The sequence below is a fragment of the Lissotriton vulgaris genome, chromosome 10 (genome assembly GCF_964263255.1).
Source record: "Lissotriton vulgaris chromosome 10, aLisVul1.2, whole genome shotgun sequence".
NCBI classification, from domain to species: Eukaryota; Metazoa; Chordata; class Amphibia; order Caudata; family Salamandridae; genus Lissotriton; species Lissotriton vulgaris.
The window spans coordinates 303,646,395-303,664,397 of NC_141698.1; the positions used below are offsets into that span (position 1 = coordinate 303,646,395).

General features: G+C 40.4%; 1 protein-coding gene across 2 annotated transcripts in view; it reads right to left on the reverse strand.

Moving 5' to 3' along the window:
- The window catches only part of PTH1R (parathyroid hormone 1 receptor), a 631,389-nt gene that overhangs the window by 31,799 nt on the left and 581,587 nt on the right, over positions 1-18,003 (reverse strand). For both annotated transcript variants that reach the window (XM_086941074.1, XM_086941073.1), the window contains one exon: positions 811-905. In XM_086941074.1, coding sequence (XP_086797200.1) covers positions 811-905 — 95 coding nt within the window. The remainder of the gene's footprint in view (positions 1-810; positions 906-18,003) is intronic.

Consider the following 18,003-nt stretch of genomic DNA (forward strand, 5'->3'; position numbering starts at 1 on the left):
TAAGAACTGCTCAGGGGCAGGTGTTAGCTTTTGGAGATATCCGCGCTTAGCGCGAATATCTCCAAAAGTTGGTAATAGGAGATAGCGATGTTAGCGACTGTTTCCAGTCGCTAACATCTTGGCACGCCTACTTTGCATGTCATTAGTGATAAATATCACTGACATGAAAAGCGGGGCCCAAGATGGTCGCTATCTCCTACTAGCTGTCGCTAACTGGTGTTAGCGACAGCTAGGTAATAGGGAGATAATTTTATCGCCGCTTTCTTGGCTTTTAAAAGCCAAAAAAGCAGAGATAAACCCCCTTGATAATATGCCCCTATATACTTAAGCTGGAACATTATTATTAGCAGTGATTTATGCTGCTGGATAGCTTAAGGCAGAATTTCACTAGTTTTCAGTTGAGATCCTGATAAATTCTGATTTCTTGACCATTAAGATGTTTGTCTCGTGTTCCCTATGAATTGCTGAGATGTTGATATCAAGCATTCTAACTAGCAAGAATATTTGAAAAAATATATAGATTTTTCAAACTGGTTGGAAAAAAATGTGACATCTCCTGAAACCATGTAAAAAAGACTGTAGCTGTATTTTTGTAGTGCTATCAATCTTTGAAGTCTGTTAAACTTTTTTAAAAGGCTTGGTATGCAAATCATGCCATTTCTCTTTGAGACTGCTACATTTCCCCATTTATTCTCCTTTCATATAAAACATTTTGCAACAAATTAAATCAAATAAGTTTGAGTTATGCTTTTCTGTTACTTGGCACAAAAGTGAAATGTCATTAAAACAAATGTTGATAAAGCACTTTACCTGTATTGTTGCCTTGTGTCACACCTTCCTGCATTTGTCTCTCTTAGTTTGGTGGCAAGAACTCTGACAATATTGATAAATAGAATAAAATTTACCTAGAAACGTAAAAATGAAGACATGAAAAACAAAATAAAAACAGTTGTCACTAATTTGAGAATGTACTATTAAGCTAACCATTGCTCTTTACGATCATTTAGATGAAACATTATGACATGTCCATATCACAATCCTCTCAGTTGGCATTACAAACTTCTACCCACTGCCCTAAACTTTAAATGCCCTTTTGGCTTCTGTTCATCATTCCTTGTCACTGTTTCGCTTTAATACACATCTTCAAATTCCGTTGTAGATTTGTATTTATTCATTCAAATGTTTGCCTTAATACCGTGCTCAACCATTTCCCATGATTTATTTCACTCATATTGTTGTATAAATGTAAAGTCATGTTTCAGTTATTTGAATAAATGGACTCTAGCAATTCAATTAACACATCATTTTTTTACTGCAACGAAAGGTAAAGTTAGTAAAGGCAATATGTTTCTGATTACGGAGTATGAGGACAAGGTTAAGGGAGGGGAATGCACAAGACTCTTTGGAAGTACTGGGGGCGTGGGGCAGGGGTGCGTGCTTTCTCCCTTCCTGCTTGCCTTATATACTAATGCCGTAGAATCTGCATTTCTATGGTCTACCACAGATGTTCCCTCTATTAATTCTCTTCCTATCCTGATACTCCTCTATTATGATAACGTGTTGATCCTTGCGCGCACTGACACTGCGCTGCATCGACTTGTAGAGGAGTATGCAAAATGTTTGAGCAATTTGGATCTGAAAATTAACCACACCAAGGCCTTTGTTCTTATGACAGGTCTAAAGCAGCAAAAACAGTCTCAAATGTACATTGAAGGGGTTAAGCTTGATGTTGTACCATCTTTGAATTATCTAGGGATTGTGTTGGATAGGGACAATAATTGGAGAAATATGGTCTCTAACAGGGCATTATTGATGGAAAATATTGGGGCCCTTTTTAAATTTCTGAAAAAATCCGGTTCCAAGCCAATTAAAGTGACAAAAAAGGTTTACGAGGTGAAAACACTACCTGCAGCCTCTTGTGTTGCAGCTGTTTAGGGCATCTCTGATACCTCTAAACTGCAGCATATAGATGATGCTTTTTTGAAAAACCTGGTTTCTCTTCCCCTATCATTTTCTAATTATAACTGTCACATGGAGTTGAGAGTTCCTTATATTATTGATAAGATTCGTATTGCACCAATGATGATGTGGCATTCAGTTTGGCGTACAAAACTCTTTCACTAACTAGAGATATTATAAATAACACCCTGAAATTAGATGGTGTAAGTAAAATAGGATGGTTAAGATATGTCAAAACTAATCTCCAGGCTGTTCGCCTACATTACCTTTATGATGATCCGAAGATGTGCCTGTCAATATCTAAGAAGGAGCTGAAGACTCGCTTATTGGTCCATCTACAGGCGTGGAGGCACAAGTCTAATTTTAAACATCCCACAGTTAGACTATATCACGCTGCCCCAAGTATAATTAACATGAACTCCTCCTATTTATCGTGTGTTGCACATCTCAAACATAGATATATTTGAATGAGATTTTCTTAAAACCATATCCCCCTTATGATAGGCCATCTTCCCAAAACCTACGCAATTACTGCACTCCAATTTTGCCCTTGCGACAAGCGATCTGCCCAGAATTACCTTCACTTTGTATTCTTTTGTACATTTTATAGTGATGAAAGAAAAAGATTTAAGTTAATGGCAGGTCTATACGGGCTCAGGAGTTTCAAAGACATTTTGAATGACAGTACAGTGTTGTTAAAAATAGACAATTCTTCTGCAGTGACTTATATAGATTGGTTAGGAGGCAGCAGGTCCTGTTGTTTGTCAGAATTGGTGGAGGGTTTAGAAATTGGCTGTCTGGTTGACAGCAGTATGCATTCTGTCCAAGCAGAAACCATAACCCTCATCAGGGTAGGTCGCAAACAAAAACACCATAAATACACCTATGCTCACCCTCCGGTAACTTGGCCCAGAACAGTCAGGCTTTTACCCGGGAGGCAATGTGTAAAGTATTTGTGCAACACATCAAACATTAACACCATGAAAACACCACAAAAATACTCCATAATTTTATAAAGAAAATAAGACCAAAACGACAAAAAACAATCAGTAGAAATCGACATATGAATTATTAAAGATTGCAAGAATGCAAAAATAGTGCTTATAAGCAGCAAGAGCTTAAAGAGTTAATTGATCAAATGGGACTGGGACAAAGTTAAGAGTTCAGGCTGACCACGATGGAGCACATGCTGGATACATGACCCACGCAGGGCCCACTAAGCAAAATTACCTTGATCCTGATCACAACAATGAGATGTGGGCTGCAGCTGAGCGATACATCACTGATCCCCAATCAGTTGGGGTGATGAGCTGGATTTTTCTACACAATGGAGGGGATGCATGGCTCTCATGAGTGATGCACCGGTTCCAAGGTGCGGTGGTTTTTAATGTGATATGCCTGGTTTCTCCACACTGTAGAGGCGATACGTGGATCTTCTCCACGCAGTGACATTGGTGAGTCGGTTCAGAAGTGAAGTTTCAGGAGGTGAAGCAGTGGTTCCAAATGTGATGCACTGATCTGGTTCCCTCAGGCGGTGATGCATCAGTTCTGATTGGCACAGCAGTTTTGATGCGTGGGTTCCAGCAGTTGCAGCACTTTAGACTCAGTTCCAAGAGCCCAGGACTGGTTTGGCACTACTTAGTGGCACAAGACTTGCAGCAAGCAAAGTCTAGGTGTTGTTTGTAGGTTGAAGAGAAGTGTTTGGTATCCCTGAGACTTTACAACAGAAAGAAAGCCAACAAGCCCCTGAAGATACTTAGGTTCTGGGATGTAGAGATGCAGGTCTCGTCCTTCTCACTTCCAGGCAAGAGGGCATCAGAAAGCAGGCCAACACAAAAAAACAGTCTGGCAGAGTGGCAGTCACTCCAGCAGACTAGCAGTCCTTCTTCCAGGTAGAATGTCCCGAGTTCCAGTAGGGTTCTCAGTTGGGGGTGCCACAGGTCCAGTACTTATACCCATGTGGGCCTTCAACGTGGGTACGACTTAAAAAGTATGCCTTTGAAGTGCACAGGCCCCTGACTTTCACTCCCCTTGCTCCAGATTCACTACAAAGGGGGTATGCATCCCTTTGTGTGGGGACAGAACACCGCCCTTTCAGGTGTAAGTTAGCACCACCCTTCCATCTTGCTAAGGATTGCCCACCAGTCACACCTAAGCTCCCTTTGTGTGTTGCTGTCTAGAACGAACACACAAAGCCAGCTGCACATCCCCCAGATGTGTATTCAGAGACAGATAGAAGGCATCAAATGGATTCAGTAAGAAAATGCCAAATGTCTCGAAAGTGTAGCTTTCAGAATTGCAATTTAAAACCCAACTTAACCATAAGTTTTGTTTTCAAATTGTGATTCTAGAGACACCAAATTTGGGGTCCCATCTCTTCCTAATTGGAAATTAAACTTAGAAACCGGCAGTAGTGCAAACAAGTTTAAGAATATTTTACTACAAGGATATGTAAAACTTGAAAAGTAAATTTTCTACTTTTTGAACACACTGCACCCTGCCACGGGGTTGTCTAGGGCCTAATTTGGGGGTAACTTAAATATAATAAAAAGGAAGGTTGAGGCCCGGCAAGTGGTTTAACTTGCCAAGTCGACATGACAGTTTAAGACTGCACACACTAGCCCTGCAGTGGCAGGACAGAGTCATGTTTACAGGGCTACTTAAGAGGGTGCACAATCAGTGCTTGTCAGGGAGAGTCCGGACGGGGACTGAATGCTGCAAACCCGGGGGCCCAACAATCACTGGAAGAAGTAACAGGGTCCAGTCATGAAAGGGTTAATAGATTCCTCGCGCCTTCTCCTCCGCAGGATTACTGAGACGAGCACAACCAATCCCTGCTGAGAGAGGCAGAGAAAAGAACTCTTTTGCAGGAAGACAGAGCAAATGCGGAAGTTGGAGCTGAAGACGCCGGAGGAGCCGAAGACACCACGGGAGCCAAGCAGTAAGACGTCGGACCAGGGAGAATTCCTGCCGAGCCAAGGAAAGGAACACCGCTGACCTAATACCCAGTCAACGCAGCCCCAGAGGAAGAATCCAAGACGTGGAGCGAAGACTCGTGGACGCCCCCAGGAGACGCAAGCTTGCCGCCGTAACTCAGGGAGAGTTACGGCCTCGGCGGTGAGTAGACTGTGACCTGGGGACATTGGGAAGGGAAGGAAGGAGGGGGGATGTGATGCAGGACGTCCCTTGGGTCCAGGGCTGCGGTTGTGCACAAAACAACACCGAACACACAACTGCACCAATTGCCTGCCTAAGCAGTCCCATGTAATGTGTTGCTGCTCTGAATGAGATAGCCAGTTGTTTAAAGCCGATTCGGCTAACCAGATTTTTTCGTTTGGGCCTGCGGAGGAGGGAGGGGCCTCAGTTGGAGTTAAGAATTGGGGATTTAGTTGGGGCTTTTTCAACCTGTTGCACTATTTACTTTCTATTTCCCTGGCACGCCCTTCCCTCACGTGTCTCACAGTTGTGACCTTTGTATAGCACAATTGTCACAAGGATAGGTGAAGGGTAGCAAGGAAACCCACAAGTGTACTTACCGCCATTTGTTTCTCTTTCCTCTGAGTATTCTGGGAAGTCGTCACCAGACCGAAGAACCCTGCAACCTGAAAGCAGAGGCCACCCTATCCATACTGCACATCCCTCCGACCTCTACCACGCCATACTCAGATTTTGAGACTTAATATTGGACAATAATCGCCTTCTAACAGCTAAAAACATACCAATACCCTCAATAATTCTCTTTATCCCAGACTTCAATAAAACAACTTGTCACCATTCTCCAACTTCCTAGCTTTCACACAGGGTGCATGTATTGCACTTTACTAGGGACTTATAAGTAAATTAAATGTGCCAACTGTGGCTAAGCCAATTTTGCCATGTTTTCAGGTATAGAGAATTTGTACTTCAGCACTGGTCAGCAGTGGTAAAGTGCCCAATTTCATAGAGCCAGCAAAACAAAATCAACAAAGACAGTAAAAACAGTAGGTCTGAAGGCAAAATGTCAGGCGAAACCACACCAAGGATGTCTGGTCCAACAGAGGGGCTTTGATCATTTTGTTTGGAACACAAAAGAAGCCTGAGAGTGGAGTATTTGCCTCGGAAGGAAAATGTTACTGAAAATTGGAATTCAAGATTCTTCAGAGACTTCAGCGACTGGAAGTTGTTCAGGACTGTTTCAGGATAACAGATTGGGAATGGGGTACTCTGGATGTGGATGGTTTTGTGAGCAGACTGATATATCAAATAGTTATTACAGTTGGATGCCAGATGGGTGGATGCTTCTCAACAGAATTGGAAGGGGTAAGAGCTTGTGCATATCTTTTGTTTGCATTCAGAGGGTTTTGCAGAAAGTAAGGAGAGAAAAGTGTCAGGCGGTGTTGGTGACACCATTCTGTGTGGCTCAAGCATTGTTTCCTATGGGCATGGAATGGGCTTGTGATGTGTCTTTCTTGTTTCCAGCGAGAGAAGGACTATTAAACAAAGGGAACGGAGAAGAACATCAGTTGGTGCTGTCAAGAGTATTGAACCTTTTTTGTTTATAAAGTGTCAGGAGATCTTAATGCATACTCAGGTCTTTCAAGGAAAGCTGCTGAGTTGCTCGAGGATGTGTTGGTGCCAGGTACAAGATCAAAATGTAGTGGAATTTGGAGAGTTTGGGTATGTTTCTTGCTCCTGAAGTAGAGGAATTACATTGTTTGGTGAAAGAGTTTGAAAGAGGATTTAGTGTCAGGTCTATGAATTGTTATAGGTCTGCAATATCTGCGGGCAGTGTCAGGTGGATTGAAAATGTGGGGGAAAGCATGTCTCACTATGCAGAATTATGAAACGTATAAGTTTGAGAAGACCGCCTAGAGCAAGGCATGATATGTTGTGGGATGTAAATTGAGTGTTATCTTTATTGAGTTTCTGCCCAAGTAATAACTTTTCGGATTTGAAAAGACTTACAATGAACCTGGCTTCTCTTTTGCATTTGATTTCATGCTGCAGAGTTTCAGATGTGAAAGCATTGGAGGCAAGAGTAGGTTTTATGGTCCGGACGTGGTGAGATTTGAGATATGGATGTGAACAAAGACTATGTCAGATTCTGTTCTTTATCCAAAATGTCATCAATGTAAGAAACTTTGTGTGGTAAATGTATAAAAGAGTATGAGAACAGATATGCAGAATATAGAATGAATGGTGTGAGTCAGTTATTGATTTATTTTGTGACTGACATCTGCAACTACTGCAAGACTGAATAGCTAGTCTATGGAGCAAGTAGGAATTGATTTATAATGGTTTAAGACTCATTCTACGAGGGGAGCAATGGCAAGCAAGGCGTTTTGGTGGGAGATTGGAGGAAATAATGAAGGCTGCTGACTGGTTGAATGCAATTGTTTCAATACCAATTATTGTAGACAGATTGAGCATATGGCAAATGTGGTGTTGGGAGACTACCAACATGCATAAAGATAGCCCGCTGTCTTGTAATGAAATTACATTTCTCTAACTGAAATTAAGAGAATATCTGAAGGTTAGCATGATCCCACCTGCCTCCCCGTTTGGAGGTTGAATTTAAGAGGATTTTATTTATCTGAAAGAATAGAAAAAAAAAGAAAGTAATTATTAGTGATTTGAAATTGTGATATAGTTTTTAGGGTTGTGTTTTTGTTATAAAATACTGCTATTGTTTTCTTGTAGGAACAATGGCTATTGTGTTTATTATTTGTTCTAGAGTCATTAGTGTTGGTGCAGATATCGGAGTTAGGATTTGCTTCTGGGCTAGAAGAATTAAGTTAGTTCCAGAATGTTGCACTTAAAAGAGAATACGCATTCCAAAGATGGGTGTATTTATGTGTTGAGAAGATTCTAGTTCTAGACTGCTGAGTTGTTATGATGTTATGTAGTTCTTTAAAATGCTGCAGGAGTACCATTAATCGTTTGATGCATAATGCTAGCTAGCCTCCTTGTCTTTAATGAAATCCAGATTCTCTCTTCAATCAATAAAGAATTGTCATTCCGCCATTAGCTGTCTTCGTGATTGACAATATTTCACTTATTCACAAAGGAAACATTTTCCACCTTCAAGTGCCACTTATGGTAGGCCAATGTGTCATATATTTTTTCCATAAACATTACTTTTTACTTTTGCCTATTCCATTTCTTCATTTTTTTTTTTTTAGCAGGCTTATTGAAGAAAGCCCTGGGGGTATGTAATTTGTGTTCTGCAAGTGTTAAATGGCGCATTAAAAGTAATTGTCAGTATTCATAGAGGAAGTTATGGAGCCAAACCTGCAGTCTTCAGTTTAGTGGGTAAATGCTGCTGGTGCAGAGTAGCTCTGAAATAGTGAATACTGTTGGTGAAGCAATTCTAGCACACTGAGGCGCGTTCAGCTAGCATAGAATAGTAAGAAGGGGAGAGGGTGTGTTGTAATGGCCAGAGCTGCCGACTTTAGAATTCCAAAACTATGGGCCACATGTACGAAAGTTGTAAATAGCAAGTTCCTAATAGTGATTTCCTGCGAATCGCAATTAGGAAATCGCTATTTCAAAAGTATGGAACTCTTTTGAGTCTCATTTGGGCTTCCCCGTAGGTTGCAAATAGACCTACCTGTTGAATATTAATGAGGTAGTTCTAGGTTTGTGACCCATTGGAAATCGCTAAATTCATAGATATGGTAGCTGGCTGGGTCAGCAGACCACCATATCTGGGACTATTTTTTAGTAAAGAAATCTTTCTTTTTTCCAAATACAATCTGTTTTCCATAAAGGAAAACTGGATGCATTTCAAGAACAAAAATTAAACATTTACGTTTATAAACCTTCACAAAAGGGAAGGGGTCCATTGTGGGCCCCTTCCCATTTGCGAATGGGTTACCACCAAATTGAATTCGGTGGTAAAATGCGAATAGTTTGCAACTGCATTATGGTTGCAAAATATTCATACATACCACTGCGATTAGGTATTATTAAGGGATGCTCTTCACACGCCCCTTCCTAATACTGAATCACAAACCAAAATTGGGATTCGGTAACAGGTTAGCAAATCTCTATTTGGGTTTGGTGCATTCCAAAAGGCCTTTTGCTTTCTCAATCTGCCCGTTTGCAACCTCAAAAAGGCTTTGTACATGTGTCCCTATGTTTGAATATTGCCATCAGTTCAACATCCTTTGATTCTAGGTAAATCACCTAATCTCCGGTTGACTTAAGAAAAAACATTGAATGTGTCTTTGTGCAATGAAGCTGGTACTCATGTAAAGCACTCCAATACCTTCAATTTGAGGTTGCACTATATCAAACTGCAAAAAAAGAAAACATATAGATGCATTGTACCCATTCTAAGGCTATTTGCTGGAAATAAATTCTGTTTCATAGCAGCAATAATATGACCCACTAAACAGGAATGGGATGAAGCCTTGAGGCATGCCTTTTACCTATGCCCTCTTTTCCCTCTGCCGGCTCTGTCCGTAGTCGTGAACAGCAAGTATTTTAGACAGTGTCAAAGCATCTAGCATTCCATGGTGTCATCTTCAGTATTCATTGGTGTCCAGAGTCAGACTGGCCTATCAGGTAATTGGGCAGTGCCAGAAGAGCTGTTCTTACAGGCCAGTGTGTAGACATTTTTTTTAGTCGCCCATACTTTGCAAACACCCATACAACGTGTCTTTAAAATAGCATACCTGTCATGATTCGCAGAATGTGGGCTAGTGTTTTAGCTATCTGATTTGCTAATGGAAGGCACTTTTATTTTGGTGCACAGGACTGTTTTCTGTCCCAGCCCGACCCTGTTTTTGTCTCAATGTAACAAAGGGAGTCATCAAATTTTATTTGCAGGCACATTTACTTTTAACTTAGAGTCTCGCACAGCAAATGCTCAAACGTGTAATATCGCCTTTCTTTGATAAGAAAATGAGTTATGAATTGAAATTTTATGCTGTAATATGCTTTTCATGTACAGAATATTCTCGCACTTTAAATGTTTCAGAGCTTTAGTCTCCACTTTGGTGTAGCTGCTTCTGAATGCAGAATGAAACTGACAACTTTTTGCCTTGCTAAGAAAGGCAGCCTCCCCTTCAGCAAATTATGCTGTCTAGCATAACGAAATGGCACTTTTTGATTAATCATATCGCACACTGTTGGAATATATTTTTAACAAACACTTTCAATGCCCCTACAAGGGTATACAACGTTTACCACGCATTTTTTACCATGCACTACACTTACAACGCAGGCATTACCACGCATACCATTACAACGCATTGCGCTGGGGGGCGCTCTAGGATAGGGAATAAGTTTAATTTTATATCCAACACCTTCCCTAGTGTCCACGGGGACTGGAGTTGGAATATAAAATTATACTTACCACTATCCAGCACCTCAAAGCGCTATGCGTTGTAACAGTATGCGTTGTAAATACCGCGTTGTAATGGTATGCGTGGTAATAGTATGCGTGGTAACGTCATACATCCCCCTACAAGCTGCAATTCCAACGGGTAGCTTGTTGTACTTTTGTCCTAGATTTCTGAATAGTTCGCAGTTTTTCCTTGTTACATTTGCAGATATACCTCTCTTAACATGCCTTAATTATCTGGCTTCTTGCTCTGAATGAGAGGATCAATTTTTCTGTCAGGTATTAAGGAGTTTCTAACACTGCACTGATGAAGGCTAAACATACAATTCATATTATGTCGCTCCTTTTCTTATACATGTCCAGACACATATTAATGAAACAAAGAAACACAAGATTATAACAAAGGACTATGACTAATGAAGTAAAACACATGGGGTATATTTACAAGCCCCTAACACCACTGGAGCATCACTTTTTTTGAAGCTCCAGTGGCGTGGCTCCATTTACCATATTTACAAGGTGGCACTGAGCCCCTTAATGTGGCTTAACGGCATCTTACAAATATGCCCCTTACCGCCACAGTCTACTGTGGCAAAGGGGCATGCAATGGGTGTTGCGGTGGGTTTTCCACTGCAACACTAATTGCTTTTTGACACTGCTCTAGATTTACAAGGCGGGGGAAGCGCCAAAAACAAAGGGCAGGTAATACCTGGTCTTCGAATGGTGGCGATACAAGGAGAAATTAATAACCTCGGAGGCACACATAGAAAGAGCAGATCCCCATTATTGATTGTTTCTGTGCAGGAAGGTCTCCCTTCCTGCACATAAACAATCGCTCCTGCAGTGCAGGCAGCCCTGCAACAAGGCGCAAGGGTGCCTATGCTGGCACTAAGCAGCTTTTTTAATGCTAAAGCAAAAAGCACAGGGGTGTGACACATTTTTGTAAATAAGTCACATCCCTGCATTTTGAAAACGTCAGAGCGTGGCGTTGCAAAATTTGGCGTACACTGCGATCCAGCATTTTCTTGTAAATATCCGCCAGGTTTAATAGTAAGCTGATAAGTGTGAGACTACAATATTACTTGTAATTAAGGCTTTCTTTGAGTAAATGCTTTAGAATTTCCTAGGCAAGGAAAAAATACAAAAACAACAAACATAGTGAAAAAGTATCGCCTGAATGGAATTGCACTGTCTAAACCTGGAAGGAAACACGGAATTTTGTTTTTGAAAGGAGACAAAATGCGGACCACATAAATGTAGGCAGATTGTTTCCACATGTTCACTTTTGGAGACCTGATTCTGCTTTGTTTATGTAGGAGAACATGCAGTTTATCATTAAAATCGTTTTTAAAACACCCCCCCAAAAAAAGCAGAAACTATTTACTGGAAAGGGGTGTGGTCTGGTGCTTGACATCTGTAAAGAGCTCAAGAGCTTGTTAATTTGACCCCAGCAATGTAGCCACTCTCTGTGTCATTCTGAGCATATCGAAGCATCTACTTGCACCTCGGGTTACTGCAGTTGGAGCTGGGTTGAAATTGTTGAGAAATGGTTTGGCTAGAGCACTAGACTATAAAAAGAACCCATTGTTAAACAAACACTGTCAGTCCAAAGCTTCCAGAAAAAGACTGAAGATAAAGAGGCTGCGCAGAAGATAGATTACTAAACATAGCTTGTTCCAAATAAATAATAAAGGGAGTTTATGTGAAGCGCTTGCTCCTCAATGATGATGATTTAAAAAATCATATGGTTTCAGAAATGAGAGAAAAATGATTTAGCAATTTCTGCTGAATCCCTTCTCAGTTGAAGATTCCATAAACGTTTTTGAATGTATTATTCTTTCTTGGCTCCATGACATGCCTAATAAATTCCTCCTCCTCCCAATTCAATATGATCCACTCAGTCAAAGTCGGTAGTTTTTTACGAAATACTCTTTGAGAAATTATGTCACTTTGAATTTGATAAAACCAATAGACTCAATTGTAATTTAAATATGTTTGTAGGGGCGAAAATATTCCACTCTTTGGTTTTTATGAAAGTAATATCATAGGGAACCTATGTACTCCCAAAAAGTCTGAATACTCATTAGAATGTTTAAGTATAAAACATTTGGTTGTGAATACAATTGTTACATTTGTTTCACATTTGTTTTACTGAATGACATTTTGTAGTATCAGATATCATCACAATTTAATGTAAGGGCATAGCTAGAGTTCAAAGGGCATGAGAAAGTTCAGCAAGTGGACTGCTTCTGGGAAAAATGTCCTACTTGAGACAATTTCTGCTCCATAAAGCAGTTACTGCTCGAGCAAGTCTCCCGCAGAGAAAAAACTATGAGTAATTTCACCTTTACGTCATTTGCAGCGTTTCAGAACTTTCATATAATGTGAAATTCATGCATTTCACAAGCATAACAGATATTTTGCAAAGACTTTCTTTGGGCCTGTTGTGAGGATCCCAGAGAATCTTATTGTCATCTATGGTGGAAAGGTACTCGGAAAAGAAGTGGAAGGAAGTGATTCAGGTAAATTTCTTCTATGACCTATCAGTCCACTATGAAGTCCTTGAAAAGATCAACCTCATGATAGCACCAAGCATGACTAGCTGCACATGAGTGAAAATTATGGGTCAGTTATGGTACGCTTCTTAATAGACTTTTCGAAATTGACTTTGAAGCAATTAGTCTAGAATGGGTTGGTTCCTTTCTGAAAGACTAACTTCACCTGGTGGACCTCTTTCAAATGTTCCCCAATGACAAAGATTTAGTAGTGTCCACAGGCAAGAACAGACTGGCTCACCCTGTTTTTCAATATGTATCCAATCTATGTATTTATTTTTGAGGTTATTTTATCAACGAGATTGAAAATACCTAATTGAACTGCCACAATATATTTTAAAGCAGTAGAAGGGGTAGAATGAGGAGAGTTGAATCAGATTAACCTCAAAAACCGGTCAGAGGGAGTAGGAGCTGAAAGCATTCAGTAACAGGTTAGTTTTCAATCTTATTTTCAAATTTCAGCAAATCTTCTTCACCTCTAAGATGAGATTCATTCCTCATATTCAAAGTATATCCTTCTGAATGGCTCTTGCATCTAGAAGGTTCAGTGCCACAGAGATGTTCATAATACCTTCTGGCCACCTAGTACCTCCAGACAATCATGGTAAATGGGACTGAGTTCCACCCAAGCAGAGACCTGTGACCTTTGAACATGGTTTTGACCTGGGTGCAATGAGAGAGTATATGGCGTACAGTGCTTGGACCCTCAATCAAGAGAACAAGAGATGAGGTTGCTGCTTGCAGTCACAGCTACCCAGGGTTGAGTTTATGGTTTTACAAATGAGTCTGACTGGACCCAAGACAGTTATTGCGAGTTTATTACACCATAAGGCCACACAGCCATACCATATATAACACCCAAATCCTGGCATTTCGGATGGTACAACTTAGGTGATAGTTGCACTTACGCAATTCCTTACATAAGCTGGATGGAAGACATACTAGCTTCAAGAAGTGTGCTTATTTCAATTATGTCTCCAGTCGAACAATTCAAATGATGAAGACTGAAGAGGGTGGCATCCTTAAATCTAAGGACTCTCCGAGGGAATTTGTTCATGTGTGTGGTATCTCCAACTTCTCTTTCTAAGAAGCTTGTCAGTATTAGACTCTTGAATCCATGGCAGCATAGTTAAAGAAGTACAAAAGGCTTGTGATATATTAGCTGGGAGCAGCAGGGTCCTCTCTGGGAAGGGCAATTTTCAGTAGACATTATTTCCTTTAATAAGTTTGCCTCTCTGGCTGGCCAGCGAAAGGACAATGCGAATAAGCAGAAATGGAGACAATGTGTTGGTCTCACTGCCAAGGTGGCAATTGAAAAAAAATCAACTCAATCACAAATGATACCTGATGCTACATCTAGTGAGTCACGTCAAGAGACTTCCAATCAAGAAACTAATGAAGGGACACTCTTTAAAAGTGACATTTTAGGTTTTGCTGAGGACTATCTAGGTATGATGTATCTGTAAGTAATTGTTTCAGATCTTCACTCCAAATCTTAGTAAGATCAGTTCTAACTGTCATTCTCACAACACACGACTCTCAATTGTCGTGTGTTGAGAGTCGTGTGTTGTGAGAATGAGAGTGGGAGGTTCTTTTGAAAGGTCGAGGGTTAGGTATTAAAAAGGAGAGCATAAACGCGAGTGCAAGAAAGGAGATTGAATGATTAATGATGCACGTGTTTATACGATGCGTTTAAAAGACGGGGAGCGGAGAGTGATTGCAGTATGGAAGGTGGTGACTTAATCTGGAACGGGACGAGTGAATACACAGTGGGGCTACTTAGAGAGCAGCAGGATAACAAATGATATATGGCACGGGGGAGGTCACATTTAGTTAAAATGGCCGTTGCTTATGTGTTTACACGTTATAAAAAAAGTGATTAGTTTGGAATGGTTTCAAAGACTGCCTCGTAAACCGTCATTTTCAGAACGCAATGATAGTGAGTTAAGCTTTTTAATAAGGTATTAAGCATCAAGCAGTGATAAAGAATGACTTTGTTATATACGGAGCATTGTAATGAAGTTAATATACATGTATTTCTGTATTGTTTACAGCGTATCCTGACGAAGAGCACTAGATGCTCGAAATGCATTGGTTTCTAATAAACGCTGTTTTGGAAGAACCCCTGCATCTGTCGTGTTTGTGCTAGAGGTCTGGATGGGCACAGCATTCTCACTAGAAACTTGAAAATGGCATGAATATCCCGTCTGTGGATGTAAATAAAAGGATGATAATTTCAGATAAACAGATTAAAAATGGTTGAAGAAGTAAAATATTGGAGCAAAATAATCAAAATGAAGAAAGTGTTTGCCAGAGAGGCGCCATGCAATAGTGCGGTCAGATGGGGCAACTCATTGCCCCTTTCATGAACTTACAACATAGTTCAGAACATCCCCCTAATCTACATATTTGATATTTTTAGTTCCGCACTATAAACAAACACAACTGCTAGTTTCTGATTTTAAAAATGCTGGAGCATGAGTGCAAATAGCCCCTCAATCCCTCTTCAGAATTATCTGGCGTGGATAGTTGAAGACAGTGTACAAAGTTGACAAGGCAACAGCCAAACGGCAGAAAATAAAGAATGAGAAGCAATCATGACTCATGATAGCAAATATATTGGTTTTACTAGTTAGATTTTTCCACTTTTACAGCTAACTGTGGTGGGGGCCTCAGGAAATGTAGCTAATTGAAGAGACGCTTTTGACAGTTGGCCTAGAATGAAAATGTCAGACTTTCAGCAATCAATGACCAGCTTACATCAACCACTGCATGAAATTCCACCAGCTCTCTGTACTCCTGCGGTCCACCTCCCCCTCTCTCGCGCACACCCCTGCATCAACAAAAGCAACAGCGGAGGACGCTCCTTCTCCCACCTTTACACAATGTCCTAGAAAAACCTCCCCATCCATCTCAGCAACTCAACCTCTCTTCAGGAATTCCGGTAAGGACCCAAGACCTGAATGTTCAACTGCAGAGCCTGGATACCCTCACATGTAATTAGCTGTGCTATGCAAATCCTAATATATTGATTGAAAGAGTTCAATTTTCCGTATGACTGACAAAACCAACTGAGCACAGTTCAGCGGTGTCAGTAATGGTCCGCTTGGCAGTTATTAGCCAACATGTGATCAATTATGTAAAGTGCCGGAGAGACCAAAGATTATTAAATGCTCAATAGTAACACGGATCCATTTATGATAGTGGCTTATTACTGAACTTAATTAGGATGGTCGCCATTCCTCTCACTAACAAAGTGGGATTTAAATGTGACTTTTTCCAGGCACGTTTTTTTTTAACATGGTCAATGATGAAGTTTGAGAGTTTCCAATACATTATTTCAGCAGGTAATGATGTACTGATTAGCATGGAAAAGGAATTGACCAGTAATAGAGGGCCCAGGTAGGATACCTTGGCATTGAAGGTGTCTTTGGGTAGTGAGGTTTATTTGAGGGTAGACAAAAGTTTGATTACCTATAATGATTAAACAGGGATGAATATGGAAATAGAAGCAATGTTTGAAATACAGAACAAAGTCTCATCATGTGGTAGTTTGGAGTAAGGGATGCTGGAATGACCAGTATTGATTTTGATGAGGAAGAAGAGCATTAAGTCATTGAATTGTCTTTTTTACGGATGGTAGAAATCCGGCTATTTCCATTGAAGAATTAGCATCTTCTGAGATTCTTAGTTTGACAGACTGCTTCTTGCATTTAAACAAACATAATTACCCAAGTATTTTTTAAAGCGAATTCAGGTAACCCCCATTAGTATTGTCCTACACACGTCACTCAGTGGTCCTTCAAGACAGAAGTGAAACACTTCCACAAGTCCTGATATGAAGATTAATGCCCAAGCCTTCTCTATTAAGTCTTTTCAGTTGCTTCTGTAAGCCCCATGTGTTGGCACCAAACACTTGCACAGTGCAAAGGAAACTGCTGGTCTGTAGGGTTATAATACTATATAAAACAGACCAATACAATAAAATAAGTCCAGCCATATTAAATTCAAGGTGATAAGGTTAATTAATGGCATGACCACAATTGTTATCTATGCGCTTGTAAGCATTTATGAGAAAGAATATATCGGGAAAATTTGTCAATTCTCAAAAGCCCAAATATGTGTACACCTGCCAACCAGTTGTAAGAGCTACATGAAGTACTCTGCTGTAGTTAATTTATGAGAGAGCATTAGTCAAACTCATCCATCAGCTATTTATTGGGGATAGAGCAAGTCCGAGAGGAGGCAAACAAAATCATAGTGAATCTTGGGCTACAATATGTTGAAAAGGTAGCTTTTCAATCCTGCGGGCAACAAAGATTGCTTATTATTTTTAACTGGCTTCCAGTTGTTAAAATGAAGTCTGTAATAGCAGCCCAGTACATGGGGCAGCCGCGGCCCGTGCAGGTAGGAGGGTTGGGGCCAGGTGGGTGGGGGGATTTCGACGTACAATAACGAGGAATAATTAATTATTTATTTAATTTTCCCTCGTGGTCATATGTTGAAATCCCACCTCAACCGGCCCCACCGCCCTATCGCTCTTAACTGCACAGGCCGCGGCTGAAATGGGGTAACCCAGTTGGGTGGGTTTTTGTTTACATCCCTCTTTGAAACTTAATAGCACATTTTAAATGTATATGTTTTCGCAATTCTTGAAGTTCCTTATAAAATTGTATTGTTAGAAAAAAGCACTAAAGGATTGAATGGCATTTACAGTCGATTACGAGGAATGCAAGGTTTCTGCATTAACACAAAACATCTACTGAAGCTTCATTTGAATTTCACTGGAAAATATTTGTATTAAATGTTGGCGTTGAAGCATCAAGTGGCGGGATTCTCTTTTGGTGGCCATTATCATCAATTTAAACTCAGTTTACACGAGACATACATAAACTCCTGCACTGAAAGACTTATGGGTGTGGACATTAACAATTTAACATTTTAGCACGGCAGGGGGAATTGTGCCATACCAGACGTATTTTATTTTGAGCTCAAAAGGGGAGGGAGAACGGACAGCAAATTATAATTGCTGTGACTTTCGCATTATCATATTTTCAAAAAGCTGCATTATAAAAAAAAAAATGATTTCCCTTGGTCTTTAAATAACAGGTGTCTGAGTGTGATTTTAACACAACTGCAAACAGGTTGAAACCTTTCTCA